We start from the raw sequence: 22,973 nt of genomic DNA on the forward strand, positions 1-22,973 counted from the left end.
CTAACCTAAGTCAAATCAATGAATTACTGTACATTTGTTGTCTCTAGACTGCAATTAATTTATTCAGATGTGTTTGAGCACCACACATAAAACCCTCAAGATGCTGAGCTGCCCATCCCCACTCTATGGCTTGGCTTGATATCGAGTTTATACTGCAGCTTTGATGACATAACAGACAGAATTTAGCACCTACTGTGCAGACTGAAACAAGCCTCTCCAGACCTCGCTGTGGTAGAACATCTTGCCCATCTAAAAGGTCAACTAAAGCCCATGTTCATGTAAATAGTATATTTATGTCATTCATGGTACATTCATTATGTGTTTGCATTGGCAACCACACATCTCTCTCTCACACACACCCACGCATGCAAGAACTCTCGCTTGCACACACACACTCCATTTAATACATTATTTTAATGAAAGAAATGTTGACAAAAACATGATGACATTATTGTGGTGGTGTAGAACATGAAGGGAGGGGTATGATGACTCATTGTCGGTCTTGTGTGTTCACTGCTGATCTGCTGTTTTCAAAATAAAACTGTTTCAACAGAAAGTAATAACTAATGGAATCCAGGAAGCAGTTTGTGGTAGCGATCCATTCACAAACTAGCCAAAAATCACGCACTAATTTTAAAGATTCCCATTTATTTTTTTTGAAAAGGAATCTCAGCAAAAACCCAAGATGGATGGGTGTGTAGCAGACCACAAAGACGATCAGGTTGGCTGTTACTATGCCAATAATGTTCCTCTTCTCCACAGTGGTGTCCTCATCCTCATCCTTCTCCTTCATTAGAACCCTTATGGTCTGTGTGGAACAGAACACTAAAATCAAAACTGGCAGAAGATACCCCAGCACCTCTAGAACCACAAGGAACTCAACTGACAACGTGCTTTCTTGAGATACTTCATAACATGTAATCAGTTTGTGAGGATCATTGTCTTTTCTGAACACGGCACATATCGTTACTACGGTGACCCATATGGTCCCACACACCACCGCAGCCACCTTCTTTGACCGCCATGTTCTGGTGTGGAACGGGTACTTGACCGCCAGGTAGCGGTGGATGCTGATGGCGGTGACCGTGAGGATGCTGGCGTACATGTTGATGTAATGTGTGGAGATGAGGAAGGTGCAGAAGTGTGTTCTGTCTAGACGGTGGAAGGCATTGTAGATGCGGAAGGGGAGGAAGAACACGAGGGAGCAGTTGGCTGCTGCGAGGTTCAGCATGTAGACGTGTGTGTCGGTCCACATGGCTCGTTTGGCGAGGAAGACGCGTAGAACCGCCATGTTGAGTAGCAAGCCCACCAGGAACACAGGAACGTAGCCCACGGCTTGGAGGATTTCCACTTCACAGGTATTGTTGTTGTTACACATAGCTACCTGAGGAGAGGACATGACTCAGGCAAGCTATTACAAATATAACATTGTGTCACACGGGTTTTTACAAGATATAAGCAGAATGAAGTCCTTTATCATGGGTCTTGATCTACCTAGTCTGAAATAGTTGTTCCTCCTCTCCTGTCCTTCACTTGGTCTGATGTGAAATAGTTGGAGGATAACCTCTGCCACATTGCTTTCACCTCTTGTATTTATTTTTTTCAGATTTGTGCAGAAGACCAGGGTAAAAATCAATTTGAGATGACTAGGCTAGTGGCCAATCCTATAAAAGAGTGTGAGTTTTTGAGATACCCTTACCCCAGGTAGAACAAAACACAAACATGTTTTTTCACATCTCTAATGACTCCCAATTATCAAATGGATGGTTGTGAAAAAATATTGTACTGCAAAGAGGTTACATTTATAGATATTGTGACCCCCGCCCCTCTTCCAAAGCCTGCAGAATAATGCCTTGTGACCCCCGCCCCTCTTCCAAAGCATGCAGAATAATGCCTTGTGACCCCCGCCCCTCTTCCAAAGCATGCAGAATAATGCCTTGTGACCCCCGCCCCTCTTCCAAAGCGTGCAGAATAATGCCTTTTGACCCCCGCCCCTCTTCCAAAGCATGCAGAATAATGCCTTGTGACCCCCACCCCTCTTCCAAAGCGTGCAGAATAATGCCTTGTGACCCCCGCCCCTCTTCCAAAGCATGCAGAATAATGCCTTGTGACCCCCACCCCTCTTCCAAAGCGTGCAGATGAATGCCTTGTGACATCCGCCCCTCTTCCAAAGCCTGCAGAATAATGCCTTGTGACCCCCGCCCCTCTTCCAAAGCATGCAGAATAATGCCTTGTGACCCCCGCCCCTCTTCCAAAGCATGCAGAATAATGCCTTGTGACCCCCGCCCCTCTTCCAAAGCGTGCAGAATAATGCCTTTTGACCCCCGCCCCTCTTCCAAAGCATGCAGAATAATGCCTTGTGACCCCCACCCCTCTTCCAAAGCGTGCAGAATAATGCCTTGTGACCCCCGCCCCTCTTCCAAAGCATGCAGAATAATGCCTTGTGACCCCCACCCCTCTTCCAAAGCGTGCAGATGAATGCCTTGTGACATCCGCCCCTCTTCCAAAGCATGCAGAATAATGCCTTGTGACCCCCGCCCCTCTTCCAAAGCGTGCAGAATAATGCCTTGTGACCCCCGCCCATCTTCCAAAGCGTGCAGAATAAGGCCTTGTGACCCCCGCCCCTCTTTCAACATGTGCAGAATAATGCCTTGTGACCTCCGCCCCTCTTCCAATGCATGCAGAATAATGCCTTGTGACCCCCGCCCCTCTTCCAATGCATGCAGAATAATGCCTTGTGACCCCCGCCCCTCTTCCGAAGCGTGCAGAATAATGCCTTGTGATCCCCGCCCCTCTTCCAAAGCGTGCAGAATAGTGCCTTGTGACCCCCATCCCTCTTCCAAAGCATGCAGATTAATGCCTTGTGACCCCCGCCCCTCTTCCAAAGCGTGCAGAATAATGCCTTGTGACCCCCGCCCATCTTCTAAAGCGTGCAGAATAATGCCTTGTGACCCCCGCCCCTCTTCCAATGCATGCAGAATAATGCCTGCATGCTTTTAGGCGGAAATATCAACAATGAATATTTATGTTGAATCTAAGCTTTACTTTTTGGTAGCTGATTAATAGACAACTTTACAAGTCAAGTGGGCTCTCATTCAGTGGTGTATGTTCCTGCATGACAAAAATACCTAGAGTTATACAGTTTGTTTATGTTGTGGCCATAGCTGTGGGAAGTAGGTGTGCTGAGGTTGCTGCACCACCACCTGATAAATCTGAATAAAAAATATATTCATAAAAAATATGAATATCTTTTTTTATATTTTTCCACAAAAATAGTGCTGGGCCTTTGCTAGTCCTGTATTTGTGGACCGAAATAGATGTCTGTAGCACGGGCAAAAAAAATACTTCAAAATCTCTGTTTTGGCAAAAAAAAGTGGTTGTATAATGAAGAACAGTATCTTGCAGGATTCAATAGTTGATTTGTAAGAGTTGTTGCCCAGTCCCTTTCTCTGTGATGTCATTCTAATGGAATCCAGAAAGAACAAAACCCTGTTCTCAAACATTTACATCAAATTAAATATTTTTCTTGATCAAATAACATGAAAAACAACCACTTTTTGTACAGTATTAATTTACCGTCCTTACAAACCACTTAATGTAAATGTATATTACTGTATTGTACATAGACTGGTCATCTTGGTTTGTACCTGTAGACTTTCCATCACCATGATGGAAAAACAATGACCAATACAGTAATTGAGTACATTGAGACATCAAGTGTTTTGTGATGATGTGATGTGATGATGTGGCCCAGTTGGTAGTGCATGCTGCTTGCATTGCTAGGGGTGTGGGATCGATTCCCACGTGGGACCAGTATGATGATGTACGCACTCACTAATGTACGTTGCTCTGGATAAGATTGTCTAGTAAAAGGAATGAATAGACCATTTCAGTTTTCACATAAAAATAATTTGTATTGTTTTGTACAGATAATTATCAGATTGAAGTTACAAATGCTGGTAAATATAAATACATTAAGTTTTTTTTTTAAATCACAAAAGTAGTGCACTGGCTTTACCTAGTCTTGTATTAGCAGACCGATATTGACCTCTGTGTCGTCACCCCTCTCCCCCCGTCGGCGAAAAAATCACACCACCCCCTCCCCTAAATGACTTCCTGCGGCTAAGGTTGTGGCTATTGTAATTGTCTCTAAGGAAAATAAGTGGTCTTAGACAGTGAAAACGGTCATGTATTTTTTGTCAAAGGTTCCTCTGTAGACTTTATGTGTTCAGCCTCTTGCAATTATATTAGGGGGCTCCCCTAAATTTGACTCATAATCCATTATGGTGCCCAAAATCAGTTGTGCCAGTAACAGAAAGGTCACTGGTTCAAATCTGTCACGTCCTGACCTTAGTTCCTTGTTTATGTCTCTGTTTTAGTTTGGTCAGGGCGTGAGTTGGGGTGGGCATTCTATGTTTTGTATTTCTGTGTTTGGCCTGGTATGGTTCCCAATCAGAGGCAGATGTCGATCGTTGTTTCTGATTGAGAACCATACTTAGGCAGCCTGTTTTCCCACCAAGGGTTGTGGGTAGTTGTTTTCTATGTCTGTGTTTTACCATACAGAACTGTTTCAGTTCTCATTTATTTATCTTGTTCTTTTGTATTCTGTGTTCAGTTTAATACATTTATTATGGACACTTACCACGCTGCGCATTTGTCTGATATTTCATACTCCTCGTCAGAGGAAGAAGAAAATCGTTACAATATCCCTGAGCCGGCAAGGTGGGGAAAAAAATCTGCCGTTCTGCAACAACTACTCCCCAGGCACTGTGGACGTCGATTAAGGCAGCCCCTTTGCCCTCAGAACCTCAATCTGTCGGGGCATAGACTCTACAAGGTATCAAAAGTGTTCCACAGGGATGCTGGCCCATGTTGACTCCAATGCTTCCCACAGTTGTATCAAGTTGGTTGGATGTCCTTGGGTGGTAGACCCTTCTTGATACACACAGGAAACTGTTGATCGTGAAAAACCCAGCAGCGTTCCAGTTCCTTACTCACTCAAACCGGTGAGCCTGGCACCTACCACCATACCCTGTTCAAAGGCACTTCAATCTTTTGTCTTGCCCATTTATCCTCTGAATGGCACACATACACAATCCATGTCTCAATTGTTTCAAGGCTTAAAAATCATTTTTTAACCTGTCTCCCACCCTTTACACACTGATTCTGACCATAATTATATCCTCCTGATTTCTGCATACAAGCCAAAACTAAAGCAGGAAGTAACAGTGACTCGCTCAATACGGAAGTGGTCAGATGACGCGGATGCTAAGTTACTGTTTTGCTAGCACAGACTGGATTTATCAAATGGCATTGAGGAGTATACCACCTCATTCATCGGCTTCATCAATAAGTGGATAGACGATGTCGTCCCCACAGTGACCGTACGTACATATCCCAACCAGAAGCCATGGATTACAGGCAACATCCACATCGAGCTAAAGGCCAGAGCTGCAGCTTTCAAGAAGCAGGACACTATTCCGGATGCTTATAAGAAATCCCGCTATGCACCAAGATGAACCATCAAACAATCAAAGTGTCAATACAGGATTTAGATTTAATCGAACTACACCGGCCTGCAATGACGCTCGTCAGGTATGGCAGGGCTTGAAAACTATTACGGACTTCAAAGGGAAACTAAGCCGCGAGCTGCCAAGTGACGCGAGCCTACCAGATGAGCTAAATGCCTTTTATGCTCGTTTCGAGGCAAGCAACACTGAAGCATGCATGAGAGCATCAGCTGTTCTGGACGGCTGTGTAATAGCGCTCATCGGTAGCCGATGTGAGCAAGACCTTTAAACAGGTCAAGATTCACAAAGTCACGGGGGCCAGATTGATTACCAGGACGTGTACTCAGAGCATGTCCGGACCAATTGGCAAGTGTCTACACTGACATTTTCAACTCTCCCTGAGCGAGTCTGATTTTACCTACATGTTTCAAGCAGACCACCATATTCCCTGTGTCCAAGGAAGCGAGGATAACCTCCCTAAATGATTACCGACCGCAGCACTCAAGTCGGTAGCCATGAAATACTTTGAAAGGCTTGTCATAGCTCCCATCAACAGCACCCTCCCGGATACCCTAGACCCACTCCAATTCCAATACCGCCCCAACAGATCCACTGATGACGTAATCTCAATCGTACTCCACACTGCCCTTTCCCACCTGGATATCAGCATTCAACTCCATAGTGCCCGCAAAGCTCATCACTAAGTTAAGGACTCAGGGTCTAAACACCTCCCTCTGCAACTGGATCCTGGACTTCCTGACGGACTGCCCCCAGGTGGTAAGGGTAGGCAACAACATGTCTGCTACACTGATCCTCAACACACGTTCCCCTCAGGGGTGTGTGCTTAGTCCCCTCCTGTACTCCCTGTTCACCCACAACTGCGTGAAAAAAACACGACTCCAACACTATCATTAAGTTTGCTGACGACACAGCAGTGGTAGGCCTGATCACCGACAACGATGAGACAGACTTTAGGGAGGAGGTCAAAGACCTGGCAGTGTGGTGCCATTACAACAACCTCTCCCTCAATGTGAGAAAGACAAGGAGCTGATCGTGGACTACAGGAAAATGTGGGCCGAGCAGGCCCAAATTAACATCGACGGGAGAAGTAGTGGAGCGGGTCGAAAGTTTCAGGTTCCTTGGTGTCCACATCACCAATGAACTATCATGGACCAAACACACCAAGACAGTCGTAAAGAGGGCACGATTACACATTTTCCCCCTTAGGGGACTGAAAAGATTTGGCATGGGTCCCCAGATCCTCAAAAAGTTATACAACTGCATCATCGAGAGCATCCTGACCGGTTGCATCACCGCCTGATATGGCAACTGCTCGACTTTTGACCGTAAGGCGCTACAGAGGGTAGTGCGAATGGCCCAGTACATCAGTGGTGCCAAGCTTCCTGCCACCCAGAACCTATATACTAGGCGGTGTCAGAGGAAAGCCCAAAAAATGTTCAAAGACTCCCGTCACCCAAGTCATAGACTGCTTTCTCTGATACTGCACGGCAAGCGGTAACGGAGCGCCAAGTCTAGGACCAAAAGGTTTACCCCAAGCCATAAGACTGCTGAACAATTAATCAAATGGCCACCGGACTACTTACATTGACACCCCCCTCCCCTCCATTTATTTTTTACACTGTTGCTTCTCAATGTTTATTATCTATGCATAGTCACTTCACCCCTACCTACATGTACAAATTACCTCCACTAACCTGTACCCCAGCACATTGACTCGGTACCGGTACCCCCTGTATATAACCTCCACACTGACTAAGTACCGGTACCCCTGTATATAGCCTCCATACTGACTCAGTACCGGTACCCCCTGTATATAACCTCCACACTGACTCAGTACCGGTACCCCCTGTATATAACCTCCACACTGACTCAGTACCGGTACCCCCTGTATATAACCTCCACACTGACTCGGTACCGGTACCCCCTGTATATAACCTCCACATTGACTCTGTACCGGTACCCCCTGTATATAGCCTCTACACTGACTCAGTACCGGTACCCCCTGTATATAACCTCCAAACTGACTCGGTACCGGTACCCCCTGTATATAACCTCCACATTGACTAAGTACCGGTACCCCTGTATATAGCCTCCATACTGACTCAGTACCGGTACCCCCTGTATATAACCTCCACACTGACTCAGTACCGGTACCCCCTGTATATAACCTCCACACTGACTCAGTACCGGTACCCCCTGTATATAACCTCCACACTGACTCGGTACCGGTACCCCCTGTATATAACCTCCACATTGACTCTGTACCGGTACCCCCTGTATATAGCCTCCACACTGACTCAGTACCGGTACCCCCTGTATATAACCTCCAAACTGACTCGGACCGGTACCCCCTGTATATAACCTCCACATTGACTCTGTACCGGTACCCCCTGTATATAACCTCCACATTGACTCTGTACCGGTACCCCCTGTATATAGCCTCCACACTGACTCGGTACCGGTACCCCCTGTATATAACCTCGTTATTGTTATGTTATTGTGTTTATTTTTATTATTTCTTACTTTAGTTTATTTGGTAAATATTTTCTTAACTCTTTCTTGAACTGCACCGTTGGTTAAGGGCTCGTAAGTAAGAATTTCACAGTAAGGTTACACGTTGTATTTGGCACGTGACAAATAAAGTTTGATTTGATTTAATTGAAGTGGATTTTACAGGTGACCTCAATAAAGGATCTTGGCTTTCACCGGGATTCACCTGTCACCTTGTATTGCACATTTTAGCAATATCAGAGCTTGCAATATTGAGTTACATGAGCTGATGTGGCCCGACCCTCCTACAGCCAGGCATAATTATGCACTTTTAGAGTTTAGGTGTTGTGTCAGAATATCTATATATTTTACCACTTTTGCAGTAAAATATTTTTACACAACCATTCAATTCATAAATGCGGAAACATTAGTAGTGAAAGACATGGTAGGGGTATCAACAACAAAAAAATGTAAGCCCTGCAACTAGCCTATACTGAGATGCACCCATAGTAATAGACTCTAATCACGTCTAATCAGAGTATTTCTGTGCATCAGGTCAACAGGAACAGTGTGCTTCCTCATTGAAAAAATATACTTTATTTGGACAGACAGTCATACATAAAGAATCATAATCATACCTTGTGTTATTTCCCACTCTCCTTTCTCACTCAGTGACTGATGAGATCTATCTCCTTGCAAAGAAAATGGCTTTAGAAGAAAAAAAATGTTTTACTTATCTTTGTCAGTATCAAGGTTAAACGGCAAACAAGGCATCTAGAGTTAAAAGGAATAGGGAATTCTGTATTGTACTGATTCCTGTGGGGTTACCACTAACTGAGTAGTACATCTGCAAAGCTACTAACACATTTTCCCTTTCTATTTTTTTCACCATTACAGTCTTGCACAGTAAAATACATTATTGATAAATGGCATCAGATTATCTAAATGTTGTCAGTAAATTGTATTATTGCAATATATTGTTATTGAAGTTTGACATTTATCAAATATTCTCCATGTCTGTGGCCTACACATAATTTAATATGTTTAAGACCAATCATTACTCACCGTTCAATTGAACTTTTCTTGATTTATAAGATTGCGCCGAAAATCAGGTGTAAGTTCAAATTTGACATGCATTGATTGCTATATGCTCTTTTGAAACTGCTGTAAAGTAGTTTCTATCTAAACTTTAATAGAGGAAGTATATGTCAGTCAAATAAAAATACTATCTACTAGCTCAATTTGCATGTTTAGCTTTGTGATTATGTGATAGGGCCCCATACATCAGCCCTTCTCTCTGTTGTCACGGAGATAGCATTGTTGCCATGTCAACAGGGCAGCAGTGGGAGTGTGACGTATATAACTAGGCCAAGACATAAACCACAGGCTAGCAGTGTACTGGCTGATCTCTGTGTTCAAGCACAATAATGAAAGTATTGAGGTTTGGAGGGTGTTATTTTCACCAGAATATCTTCAGACGAGAAAGGTGACTTGACTGAACTCCTTTGAAACTGAAATGGTTGAAATAATCACTCTGAAAAGTGTAACAGTTTTTGGGTTTAGGTGGTCTACATGTAAGATGGTGTAAAATATGTGTGACATATTGCAAAGCTGTATTTTCATCTCAACCATCTCACCTCTCCACATTCAGGATTCTTTCTTCCATTCCTTTTGTCTCATGCAGTATCTCCTGTCGTGTCTTTGGCTGTGCCGGATTAAGTGATATGACATGCTATTCTATAAAATTATTTCTCCGCAATGAATATTACCTGATTGAGCTAATCATGTAAATGTAATTAACTAGAGAGTCGGGGCACCACGAAATAATATATAGAGAGCTGTTATCTTCCGAATAAACTCTTAAAGACCTAGTAATATTTTACATCAATAGCAGTCAATATTAATCGGCACCTTAATTCAGTCTCATCTGAAACTTGTAAATTCTTGGTTATCTTCCCGAACCCTGGCTAACAAGTTGAATCAGCAATACAAAATTGGGTTTCATTATTTATTTACTAAATACCTAACTAATCACACAGAATTACATATACACGGAATTAATCATAACTTGATTACAAATTACGTCATAAAGGAAAACGTCCCTAGCGGGCGGAACAGATATGACAGATTGTTACACAAAAGAAAAGGGGCTGGGTTTGAGTGAAAGACTGGGAAGACTGAGTAACAAAGGAAGAAGCTGTGCTATCGTAAATACATTATCTTATGCATTCTAAATTACCCACCAATTTGGAGAAGGAAAATGCAATAAATATTTACTCTGAGCTGCGCTTCAGTGTGTTGGTGGTAGATGGAAGGTCGTGTTGCCAAACCGAGTCCTTTGTCCTTTGAAGAATGTCTCTGGTGGTCAATTGGATACGTTGTAGTAACGTCATTGTGTGAGAGACGGGATACTCTAACCCTCGTTTGCAGCTGCTGTGGCTAACTCAACGGCTAGGAGGTATCACTTCTGTAGTGAATAAGAGTTCAAAGTTCATACCATTCGCAACCAAAGCTCACGCTGATGTTGGCTTCTTCTGTAGTTATTATCTGAACCGTTCTGACATCGGACTGTCGTCCCCACATCCTTGGAACAGGAGGTTATATTGTCGTCAAGGCTTTATATAGAAAGGGAGAGGAGGGCGTGTTTGAAAACTTTCATAACCCATGTCCCTTCACAGGGGCGGGCCTCTGATTGAGCAGAGCCCTAACCTTATGAAAACCCAAATCTCTCATTTGGAAGCTAAAATTATATTTAATCTCTTCACCAATAATTTTATATTCAAACATTTAAATTGAACAATTCCATGTGAATCCGATAACTCTGATGTGTAGACTTTCCACTGTAGAGTTTATGTCATCTTATCATTGATGAGAATGTCTCAGATGACAACCGAACTGACATCATATTGATTAAGTAGCACTGCATATGTTCAATTGGTCAGATTACCAGAATATAGTTTATTTCCCCCCACTTTCTGATGTTCCCAGAATCTCTATGTTAACCAAGGGGTTTTCAAATGTAACATCAGTAGGGTAGAGATAGGAAAAGGGGGGAAGAGGTATTTATGACTGTCATAAACCTACCCCCAGGCCAACGTCATGACACTACTAAAGGGAAAATTTCCATCAGGAGTGTTGAAGTGGAAAAACAGGTCAGCGGAGAGACCGGGGTAGAGGTTGAATCTAGCCGCAATCCCCCAATCATCCCCAACAGCAAGGTTGTTTATTTTACAGTTTTTCCCACTTGTTAAAACACGTTTGCTGAAACAACATCTCAGGCCCTCAAAACTCTAAACACAAAACACAAAACATAGAACAGTTAGCATATTTCCCCAAACTCCACAGACATCTTACAATATGAAACACAGCAATCAAAATCATGTACTCCCTGCACGAAATGAAACTCTGCTAACTAATGAGACATACACACACATCAAATTCATCTAACTTAGTGACAACCGAGATCACACTGATGTGATACATTCAAAACACTACTATCAGAACCAATTTCAGTGTAAAGACTAAGACCAAATCAAATTGTATGTCACATGCGCCGATACTACAGTTGTAGACCTTACAATGAAATAAATGCTTACTTACAAGCCCTTAACCAACAATGCAGTATTAAGAAAAAATAAGTGTGAAGTAAAAAATAGATAAAAAATAACAGTAACAATAAATAAAGAGCAGCAGTAAAATAACAATAGTGGGGCTATATACAGGGGGTACCAGTACAGAGTCAATGTGGAGGCTATATACAGGGGGTGCCGGTACAGAGTCAATGTACCGGTACAGAGTCAATGTGGAGGCTATATACAGGGGGTACCGGTACAGAGTCAATGTACCGGTACAGAGTCAATGTGGAGGCTATATACAGGGGGTACCGGTACAGAGTCAATGTACCGGTACAGAGTCAATGTGGAGGCTATATACAGGGGGTACCGGTACAGAGTCAATGTGGAGGCTATATACAGGGGGTACCGGTACAGAGTCAATGTGGAGGCTATATACAGGGTATTACGGTACAGAGTCAATGTGGAGGCTATATACAGGGGGTACCGGTACAGAGTCAATGTGGAGGCTATATACAGGGGGTACCGGTACAGAGTCAATGTGGAGGCAAAAGACCTGAGACTGGGACGGAGATTTGTCTTCCAACAAGACAATGATCCAAAACTAAAAGCAAAATCTACAATGGAATGGTTCAACAATAAACATATCCAGGTGTTAGAATGGCCAAGTCAAAGTCCAGACCTGAATCCAATCTGGAATCTGTGGAAAGAACTGAAAACTGCTGTTATATACAGGGGGTACCAGTACAGAGTCAATGTGGAGGCTATATACAGGGGTACCAGTACAGAGTCAATGTGGAGGCTACATACAGGGGTACCGGTACAGAGTCAATGTGGAGGCTATATACAGGGGTACCGGTACAGAGTCATTGTGGAGGCTATATACAGGGGGTACCGGTACAGTCAATGTGGAGGCTATATACAGGGGGTACCGGTACAGAGTCAATGTGGAGGCTATATACAGGGGGTACCAGTACAGAGTCAATGTGGAGGCTATATACAGGGGGTACCGGTACAGTCAATGTGGAGGCTATATACAGGGGGTACCGGTACAGAGTCAATGTGGAGGCTATATACAGGGGTACCGGTACAGAGTCAATGTGGAGGCTATATACAGGGGGTACCGGTACAGAGTCAATGTGGAGGCTATATACAGGTGGTACCGGTACAGAGTCAATGTGGAGGCTATATACAGGGGGTACCGGTACAGAGTCAATGTGGAGGCTATATACAGGGGGTACCGGTACAGAGTCAATGTACCGGTGCAGAGTCAAGAGATCTTCTGTTGAATCTGACAATTAATCTTGATGGTTGATCAGTCGTCTCAAATAAAACTGTGAAGGACCTCGGCGTTACTCTGGACCCTGATCTCTCTTTTGACGAACATATCAAGACTGTTTCAAGGATATCTTTTTTCCATCTACGTAACATTGCAAAAATCAGAAACTCTCTGTCCAAAAATAATGCAGAAAAATGAATCCATGCTTTTGTCACTTCTAGGTTAGACTACTGCAGTGCTCTACTTTCCGGCTACCCGGATAAAGCACTAAATAAACTTCAGTTAGTGCTAAACACGGCTCCTAGAATCTTGACTAGAACCAGACAATGTGATCAAATTACTCCAGAGCTAGCCTCTCTACACTGGCTTCCTGTAAAGGCAATGGCTGATTTCAAGGTTTACTGCTAACCTACAAAGCATTACATGGGCTTGCTCCAACCTATCTTTCCGATTTGGTCCTGCCATACGGTCACAAGACGCAGGCCTCCTTACTGTCCCTAGAATTTCTAAGCAAACAGCTGGAGGCAGGGCTTTCTCCTATAGAGCTCCATTTTCATGGAATGGTCTGCCTACCCATGTGAGAGATGTAGACTCGGTCTCAACCTTTAAGTCTTTACTGAAGACTCATCTCTTCAGTAGGTTCTATGATTGAGTGTAGTCTGGCCCAGGAGTTTGAAGGTGAACGGAAAAGCAATGGAGCAACGAACCACCCTTGCTGTCTCTGCCTGGCTAACTGTTACCCTCTAGTTTTCCAATTGTAAAAAGTATCAATTGTCCTTCTTTATTCCTATCCTGATATCCATTTATATGCCTTGTTTCTATCAGTTATCATTAATGTTTGTTTTAGTCTGTTTTAAGCTGCGGGGAGGAAGAGGCCTCTTCCCTCAAAAGGGTTTAGAGCAAGATAGAGGAAGTGGTTCTTGCAGCTGACTCCCTTCCTGCAGTGGTGGCCTCTGTGTGTAGGTCACACTGTAATCTTTTGTCATTTATGTTTCATTTAGCTGATAGTCCTTGTACATCCAAAAGGACATGTGTTAAAAACACAGGTTTAGCAACATTATAGACAAGGACTATAGTAAGTACAGTACTTTACTCCCTTGTTCAGCTTCCCAAGACAGGCCTGTGGTCCTAAATCCTTTGTGGTCGAATCAGACGTAAATGTTCAAGTTTAATGGACACCTAAACCATGTTGTCCTGTCTTATTTGGTAAAAGCCAGTTGAAAGTAGGCTCAGCAAAGTATTGCATTCAGAAACCAGATCATACAGGCATAGTGTTACATTCATTTAGAACGTTATCCTTACAAACGTGTGGGGTGATCACATCAGAGCCAAAGCAAACTAGTAGTTACACTCGTGGATAAAGTTCTTAACAGAAAAAAAGCATGGAAAATGTACAATACATTAAATAATAAATGTTATTTTATTCCCACCAACTGTAACTCTTGCGGTTGCCGTCGCAACAGAGTTAATTGGGATTTGTTTCAGTGCAGGTCATACAAACAAAAATAGTAGGCAGTTAAAACAGTATCACAAAATAAAATACAAAATATCCATAAAAAAAGAAGAGTATTGTCCTCACTAATGTGCCTGTGAGAGGAAGTTACTAGACTATTGAGAAACAGCCACTGTGTGTATCCTTCACGTCAAGTCATGTTGGGAACTTAGGGGTCAGTGGTTTAAGAGTAAGAGGCTAAGGTGAGAGTAGGGGGTAATGGTAGGGTGTGGGGAAAGACTCATTTGTCACCTTTCTGTCCAGGGACTTGCATCTACATGTCCTCCTCCCACACTAGATCACTCTTCAGAAAACACTGGCTTATCATCCCTCAGCTCTGACACACAACACACATACACACAAACATGGAAATAGGGGAACATTACTAATAGTGTGTGTCTGTGTGTGTACCTGTGTACCTGTGTGTATTTGGGGCGGGAGCACCAAGAGCCTTATGTTAACGGGAGAGCCCACCTGCACTCGGCTGGCCAGGTGCCTAAACAGGAACAGGATATGACATCACCCGGTTGTCCTGGGTTTCTCTGGTGTAAAATAACTTTGTGACAACTGTTGATGTAAAAAAAAAGGCCAGATGGGACTCGTCTGAAGGTAACCTATACAAACGAATACAAACAAATGGAAGTATGGAGGTAGTTTTGTGCCAACTAAAATAAAGGGGTTAAAGGATTGGACCCTTTTTTTTCAATTTCCGCCTAAAATGACATACCCAAATCTCACTGCCTGTAGCTCAGGACGTGAAGCAAGGATATGCATATTCTTGATACCATTTGAATGGAAACACACTGAGGTTTGTGGAAATGTGAAATATATGTAGGAGAACATAACACATTAGAGCTGGTTAAAGATAATACAAAGAAAAATACATGCGTTTTTTTTATCATCTTTGAAATGCAAGAGAAAGGCCACAATGTATTATTACAGTTTAAGCGCAATTAACATTTTAGCCACTAGATGGCAGCAGTGTATGTGCACAGTTTAGACTGATCCAATGAACCATTACATTTTTGTTGGTTTGGTTTGTTAATACATTTTCAAACTCATAACTGTGCACTCTCCTCAAACAATAGGATGGCATTATTTCAATGTAATAGCTACTGTAAATTGGACAGTGCAGTTAGATTAACAATAATTTAAGCTTTCTGCCCATATCAGATGTCCTGGGAAATGTTCTTGTTACTTACAACCTCCTGCTAATCACATTAGCGCACGTTAACTCAACCGACCCGCGGGGGGACACCAATCCTGTAGAGGTTGACCCTTTTAGCTAACCCTTCTCCTATGCCTTACCTTAACCCTTTAACCTAAATCCTTAACTTAAACCTAACACCTAACCCCTAAACCCTAACCCCATGACTAGCTAAAGATAGCCATCTAGCCACCTAGCTAGAATTTGTGAGATATCATATGTTTAGAAAATTCGTAACATATACTACGTGTTGCAAATTCATAACATATTGTATGTTTTGCAAATTCGTAACATACCACACGTAATGGGTGTGGTGGAAATGTAATATTCATTACATACTATACTGTTTAATAAGACCAACTATTCTGTTTTCAATGAGAGAATTGTCCATTGTTACATGTTAGTAGGCTTCTCTTATGTGACTTAGTCATAAGTCTGGGTGTACAGATAAGAGCCGTTTGGGTGCGACCTCAGTATGGTGGCTCCCGAGTGGCGCAGCGGTCCAAGGCACTGCATCTCAGTGCAAGCGTCACTACAGTCCCTGGCTCGAATCCAGGCTGTCTCACATCCAGCCGTGATTGTGAGTAGGGTGGTGCACGCCCAGCGTCGTCTGGGTTAGGGGTAGGCCGTCATTGTAAATATGAATTAGTTCTTAACTGACTTGCCTAGTTAAATGTAAAAGGTCTTTATAAACACATTTGATTGATTGGAGGTGAGGAGGCAGACTTTGTCTCCTTGAAGGCAGGCATCTAGCTAGTTTGCTAACTAATTACTTGTTGGTGGACTTATTATAACTAACCTGACAAAAGCAAGCTAACTGGAGCGATGGTCAGTTAACATTAGATGGTGAAAACTGTTAACACATGTAGCCTGTTGCAGTCCCTCCTCTCAACGCCCACACCAACTGTTCATTAATTCAATCTTTTGGACAACATTAGAAAAATGAATTAATGCAGTCAAAATGATTTTCCGTTGTTGTTAAAGTTCGGATATTGATTGAACGAATGGGACAGAAAATAAACCCTTTCATATACGTACATTCTTGTGAATTGTTGCGTTATAGATAGTGTAGTATGGTTATGTTATAAATAGTGTAGTATGGTTTGGTTGTGTTATTCAATAGTGTAGTATGGTTATGTTATAAATAGTGTAGTATGGTTTGGTTGTGTTATTCAATAGTGTAGTATGGTTATGTTATAAATCGTGTAGTATGGTTTGGTTGTGTTATTCAATAGTGTAGTATGGTTTGTTGTGTTATTCAATAGTGTAGTATGGTTTGGTTGTGTTATTCAATAGTGTAGTATGGTTTGGTTGTGTTATTCAATAGTGTAGTATGGTTATGTTATTAATAGTGTAGTATGGTTTGGTTGTGTTATTCAATAGTGTAGTATGGTTTGGTTGTGTAATTCAATAGTGTAGTATGGTTTGGTTGTGTTATTCAATAGTGTGGTATGGTTTGGTTGCGTTATTCAATAGTGTAGTATGGTTATGTTATAAATAGTGTAGTATGGTTTGGTTGCGTTATTCAATAGTGTAGTATGGTTATGTTATAAATAGTGTAGTATGGTTTGGTTGTGTTATTCAATAGTGTAGTATGGTTTGGTTGTGTTATTCAATAGTGTAATATGGTTATGTTATTAATAGTGTAGTATGGTTTGGTTGTGTTATTCAATAGTGTAGTATGGTTTGGTTGTGTTATTCAATAGTGTAGTATGGTTTGGTTGTGTTATTCAATAGTGTAGTATGGTTTGGTTGTGTTATTCAATAGTGTGGTATGGTTTGGTTGTGTTATTCAATAGTGTAGTATGGTTATGTTATAAATAGTGTAGTATGGTTTGGTTGCGTTATTCAATAGTGTAGTATGGTTATGTTATAAATAGTGTAGTATGGTTTGGTTGCGTTATTCAATAGTGTAGTATGGTTATGTTATAAATAGTGTAGTATGGTTTGGTTGTGTTATTCAATAGTGTAGTATGGTTTGGTTGTGTTATTCAATAGTGTAATATGGTTACGTTATTAATAGTGTAGTATGGTTTGGTTGTGTTATTCAATAGTGTAGTATGGTTTGGTTGTGTTATTCAATAGTGTGGTATGGTTTGGTTGTGTTATTCAATAGTGTAGTATGGTTTGGTTGTGTTATTCAATAGTGTGGTATGGTTTGGTTGTGTTATTCAATAGTGTGGTATGGTTTGGTTGTGTTATTCAATAGTGTGGTATGGTTTGGTTGTGTTATTCAATAGTGTAGTATGGTTTGGTTGTGTTATTCAATAGTGTGGTATGGTTTGGTTGTGTTATTCAATAGTGTGGTATGGTTTGGTTGTGTTATTCAATAGTGTAGTATGGTTTGGTTGTGTTATTCAATAGTGTGGTATGGTTTGGTTGTGTTGTTCAATAGTGTGGTATGGTTTGGTTGTGTTATTCAATAGTGTAGTATGGTTTGGTTGTGTTATTCAATAGTGTAGTATGGTTTGGTTATGTTATTAATAGTGTAGTATGGTTTGGTTGTGTTATTCAATAGTGTAGTATGGTTTGGTTATGTTATAAATAGTGTAGTATGGTTTGGTTGTGTTATTCAATAGTGTAGTATGGTTTGGTTGTGTTATTCAATAGTGTAATATGGTTATGTTATTAATAGTGTAGTATGGTTTGGTTGTGTTATTCAATAGTGTAGTATGGTTTGGTTGTGTTATTCAATAGTGTGGTATGGTTTGGTTGCGTTATTCAATAGTGTAGTATGGTTTGGTTGTGTTATTCAATAGTGTAGTATGGTTATGTTATAAATAGTGTGGTATGGTTTGGTTATGTTATTAATAGTGTAGTATGGTTTGGTTGTGTTATTCAATAGTGTAGTATGGTTTGTTGTGTTATTCAATAGTGTAGTATGGTTTGGTTGCGTTATTCAATAGTGTAGTATGGTTATGTTATAAATAGTGTGGTATGGTTTGGTTGTGTTATTAATAGTGTAGTATGGTTTGGTTGTGTTATTCAATAGTGTAGTATGGTTTGTTGTGTTATTCAATAGTGTAGTATGGTTTGGTTGTGTTATTCAATAGTGTAGTATGGTTTGTTGTGTTATTCAATAGTGTAGTATGGTTTGGTTGTGTTATTCAATAGTGTAGTATGGTTTGGTTGTGTTATTCAATAGTGTAATATGGTTTGTTGTGTTATTCAATAGTGTAGTATGGTTTGGTTGTGTTATTCAATAGTGTAATATGGTTATGTTATTAATAGTGTAGTATGGTTTGGTTGTGTTATTCAATAGTGTAGTATGGTTTGGTTGTGTTATTCAATAGTGTGGTATGGTTTGGTTGCGTTATTCAATAGTGTAGTATGGTTTGGTTGTGTTATTCAATAGTGTAGTATGGTTATGTTATAAATAGTGTGGTATGGTTTGGTTATGTTATTAATAGTGTAGTATGGTTTGGTTGTGTTATTCAATAGTGTAGTATGGTTTGTTGTGTTATTCAATAGTGTAGTATGGTTTGGTTGCGTTATTCAATAGTGTAGTATGGTTATGTTATAAATAGTGTGGTATGGTTTGGTTGTGTTATTAATAGTGTAGTATGGTTTGGTTGTGTTATTCAATAGTGTAGTATGGTTTGTTGTGTTATTCAATAGTGTAGTATGGTTTGGTTGTGTTATTCAATAGTGTAGTATGGTTTGTTGTGTTATTCAATAGTGTAGTATGGTTTGGTTGCGTTATTCAATAGTGTAGTATGGTTATGTTATAAATAGTGTGGTATGGTTTGGTTATGTTATTAATAGTGTAGTATGGTTTGGTTGTGTTATTCAATAGTGTAGTATGGTTTGTTGTGTTATTCAATAGTGTAGTATGGTTTGGTTGCGTTATTCAATAGTGTAGTATGGTTATGTTATAAATAGTGTGGTATGGTTTGGTTGTGTTATTCAATAGTGTAGTATGGTTTGGTTGCGTTATTCAATAGTGTAGTATGGTTATGTTATAAATAGTGTAGTATGGTTTGGTTGTGTTATTCAATAGTGTAGTATGGTTATCTTATAAATAGTGTAGTATGGTTTGGTTGCGTTATTCAATAGTGTAGTATGGTTATGTTATTAATAGTGTAGTATGGTTATGTTATAAATAGTGTAGTATGGTTTGGTTGTGTTATTCAATAGTGTAGTATGGTTTGGTTGTGTTATTCAATAGTGTAATATGGTTATGTTATAAATAGTGTAGTATGGTTTGGTTGTGTTATTCAATAGTGTAGTATGGTTTGGTTGTGTTATTCAATAGTGTGGTATGGTTTGGTTGTGTTATTCAATAGTGTGGTATGGTTATGTTATAAATAGTGTAGTATGGTTTGGTTGTGTTATTCAATAGTGTAGTATGGTTATGTTATAAATAGTGTAGTATGGTTTGGTTGTGTTATTCAATAGTGTAGTATGGTTATGTTATAAATAGTGTAGTATGGTTTGGTTGCGTTATTCAATAGTGTAGTATGGTTATGTTATAAATCGTGTAGTATGGTTTGGTTGTGTTATTCAATAGTGTAGTATGGTTTGTTGTGTTATTCAATAGTGTAGTATGGTTTGGTTGTGTTATTCAATAGTGTAGTATGGTTTGGTTGTGTTATTCAATAGTGTGGTATGGTTTGGTTGCGTTATTCAATAGTGTAGTATGGTTATGTTATAAATAGTGTAGTATGGTTTGGTTGCGTTATTCAATAGTGTAGTATGGTTATGTTATAAATAGTGTAGTATGGTTTGGTTGTGTTATTCAATAGTGTAGTATGGTTTGGTTGTGTTATTCAATAGTGTAGTATGGTTTGGTTGTGTTATTCAATAGTGTAGTATGGTTTGGTTGTGTTATTCAATAGTGTGGTATGGTTTGGTTTTGTTATTCAATTGTGTAGTATGGTTATGTTATAAATAGTGTAGTATGGTTTGGTTGCGTTATTCAATAGTGTAGTATGGTTATGTTATAAATAGTGTAGTATGGTTTGGTTGTGTTATTCAATAGTGTAGTATGGTTTGGTTGTGTTATTCAATAGTGTAGTATGGTTTGGTTGTGTTATTCAATAGTGTAATATGGTTATGTTATTAATAGTGTAGTATGGTTTGGTTGTGTTATTCAATAGTGTAGTATGGTTTGGTTGTGTTATTCAATAGTGTAGTATGGTTTGGTTGCGTTATTCAATAGTGTAGTATGGTTATGTTATAAATAGTGTAGTATGGTTTGGTTGCGTTATTCAATAGTGTAGTATGGTTATGTTATAAATAGTGTAGTATGGTTTGGTTGTGTTATTCAATAGTGTAGTATGGTTTGGTTGTGTTATTAATAGTGTAGTATGGTTTGGTTGTGTTATTCAATAGTGTAGTATGGTTTGGTTGTGTTATTCAATAGTGTAGTATGGTTTGGTTGTGTTATTCAATAGTGTAGTATGGTTTGGTTGTGTTATTCAATAGTGTAGTATGGTTTGGTTGTGTTATTCAATAGTGTAGTATGGTTTGGTTGTGTTATTCAATAGTGTGGTATGGTTTGGTTGTGTTATTCAATAGTGTAGTATGGTTATGTTATAAATAGTGTAGTATGGTTTGGTTATGTTATTAATAGTGTAGTATGGTTTGGTTGTGTTATTCAATAGTGTGGTATGGTTTGGTTGTGTTATAAATAGTGTAGTATGGTTTGGTTGTGTTATAAATAGTGTAGTATGGTTTGGTTGTGTTATTCAATAGTGTAGTATGGTTATGTTATAAATAGTGTAGTATGGTTTGGTTATGTTATTAATAGTGTAGTATGGTTTGGTTGTGTTATTCAATAGTGTGGTATGGTTTGGTTGTGTTATAAATAGTGTAGTATGGTTTGGTTGTGTTATAAATAGTGTAGTATGGTTTGGTTGTGTTATTCAATAGTGTAGTAAAAACAATACAGAAGGAAACAAAACGTGACGTTCTGGGCTGCTCACAGGCAGCTACACGAAAACAAGATCCCACAAACAACAGGTGGGAAAAGGCTGCCTAAATATGATCCCCAATCAGAGACAAGGATAGACAGCTGCCTCTGATTGGGAACCATACCCGGCCAACAAAGAAATAGAAAACATAGATTGCCCACCCTAGTCACACCCTGACCTAACCAAATAGAGAATTAAAAGGATCTCTAAGGTCAGGGCGTGACAAGCGGCACACTCCAACAAACGAAGCACGTCTGTTTAATGAGTCTGCCAGATCAGAAGCAGTAGGCATAACCAGGGATCTTCTCTTGATAAGTGCGTGAATATGACAATCTTTCTGTTCTGCTAAGCATTCAAAATGCAACGAGTACTTTTGGGTGTCAGGGAAAATGTATATAGTAAAAAGTACATTATTTTCTTTAGGAATGTAGTGAAGTAAAAGTAAAAGTTGTCAAATATATAAATAGTGCAGTACAGATACCCTACTTAGTAGTAATTTACAGTATTTTTACTTAAGTACCTTACACCACTGTGTGCAGGTTTCCTCTCCACATGTGTACATGTAAACATAGTCAGCCCTGAGGTGTTGTTTGTGGACATGCAGGTAATTGCCCTTCCCTGTGTAAACTGTTTTATAAAGCATTTAGAGACTGTTTAGACACATGGACGATATAGACACATGGACACAAGCCTTGGTATGGTGTGCTGTAGATATATGGATCTTACCCCTTCATTTAGGTCACATCAATGTTCCTGGAAGTATTACCTCAGGCCAAACCACTGACTGTGAGCTCAAAGCCAACTTCATTACGCTTTCTACTATTCTGTTTACTGTGTCGGTGCTTAAGTGTGTACTCTATATGTGTGTGTGTGCACATGGAATACACCCCAAGGGAATTGAGGTTTAGCTACTGTCAGTGTTTCATAATGTAAGCTGGTAGCTTTTACTGTACTTGACACTGTCAGGCTTAAGGATGTGTGACTGACTCGATTACTTTACCCTGCAGCACACTTACTCTCTAGCCCTGTTTATACCTGGCACTAACATTAATATTTTGTCTTGATCTTGTCCACATTCTGATTGAGCACACATTTTCAGGTATGTATCTACATATGGTATTAATATGTGTCTCTTATCCCGCCACTGTGTCCACGTTGTGACCAGATTTCCTGGTCCCTCCCTGTATGCAAATTATTTGACAGATATTCATTCTAAATAATATGAATGTATTTATTTTAAGATGCGTATTGATGTCATCAGTCAATGGTGAAGCCTGTCGGTTTCCCCGTCCAGATCCGTCTACACTTGTAAGATATCCAGACACAATGTCTGTCTGACTACCGTCAAAGGTGGTCAGGAAGATTTGATCACAATGAGATCATAATGTGTACAGTGCTTTTGGAAAGTATTCAGACCCCTTGACTTTTTCCTAATTTTGTTACATTACAGCCTTATTCTAAAATTGATTAAAATGTTTTTTCCCCCT

The 22,973-nt window shown here is 40.3% G+C and overlaps 1 protein-coding gene across 1 annotated transcript; it reads right to left on the reverse strand.

Annotated features, from left to right (window-relative positions):
- Positions 1–405: 405 nt before the first annotated feature.
- LOC118965559 (G-protein coupled receptor 55-like) lies at positions 406–9,270 on the reverse strand. The gene is made up of 3 exons (XM_036986338.1): positions 9,087–9,270; positions 8,660–8,729; positions 406–1,384 (listed from the first exon to the last, which is right to left on the reverse strand). Exon 3 carries the CDS (start codon positions 1,376–1,378, stop codon positions 491–493), a length of 888 nt encoding a protein of 295 aa, XP_036842233.1. The 5' UTR covers positions 1,379–1,384; positions 8,660–8,729; positions 9,087–9,270; the 3' UTR covers positions 406–490.
- Positions 9,271–22,973: the final 13,703 nt, after the last annotated feature.

Source organism: Oncorhynchus mykiss, chromosome 8 (assembly GCF_013265735.2).
Source record: "Oncorhynchus mykiss isolate Arlee chromosome 8, USDA_OmykA_1.1, whole genome shotgun sequence".
NCBI classification, from domain to species: Eukaryota; Metazoa; Chordata; class Actinopteri; order Salmoniformes; family Salmonidae; genus Oncorhynchus; species Oncorhynchus mykiss.

Excerpts from the sequence above, each read along its gene's own strand:
- LOC118965559 (XM_036986338.1), bottom strand. The coding sequence starts at position 1,378 with ATGTGTAACAACAACAATACCTGTGAAGTGGAAATCCTCCAAGCCGTG.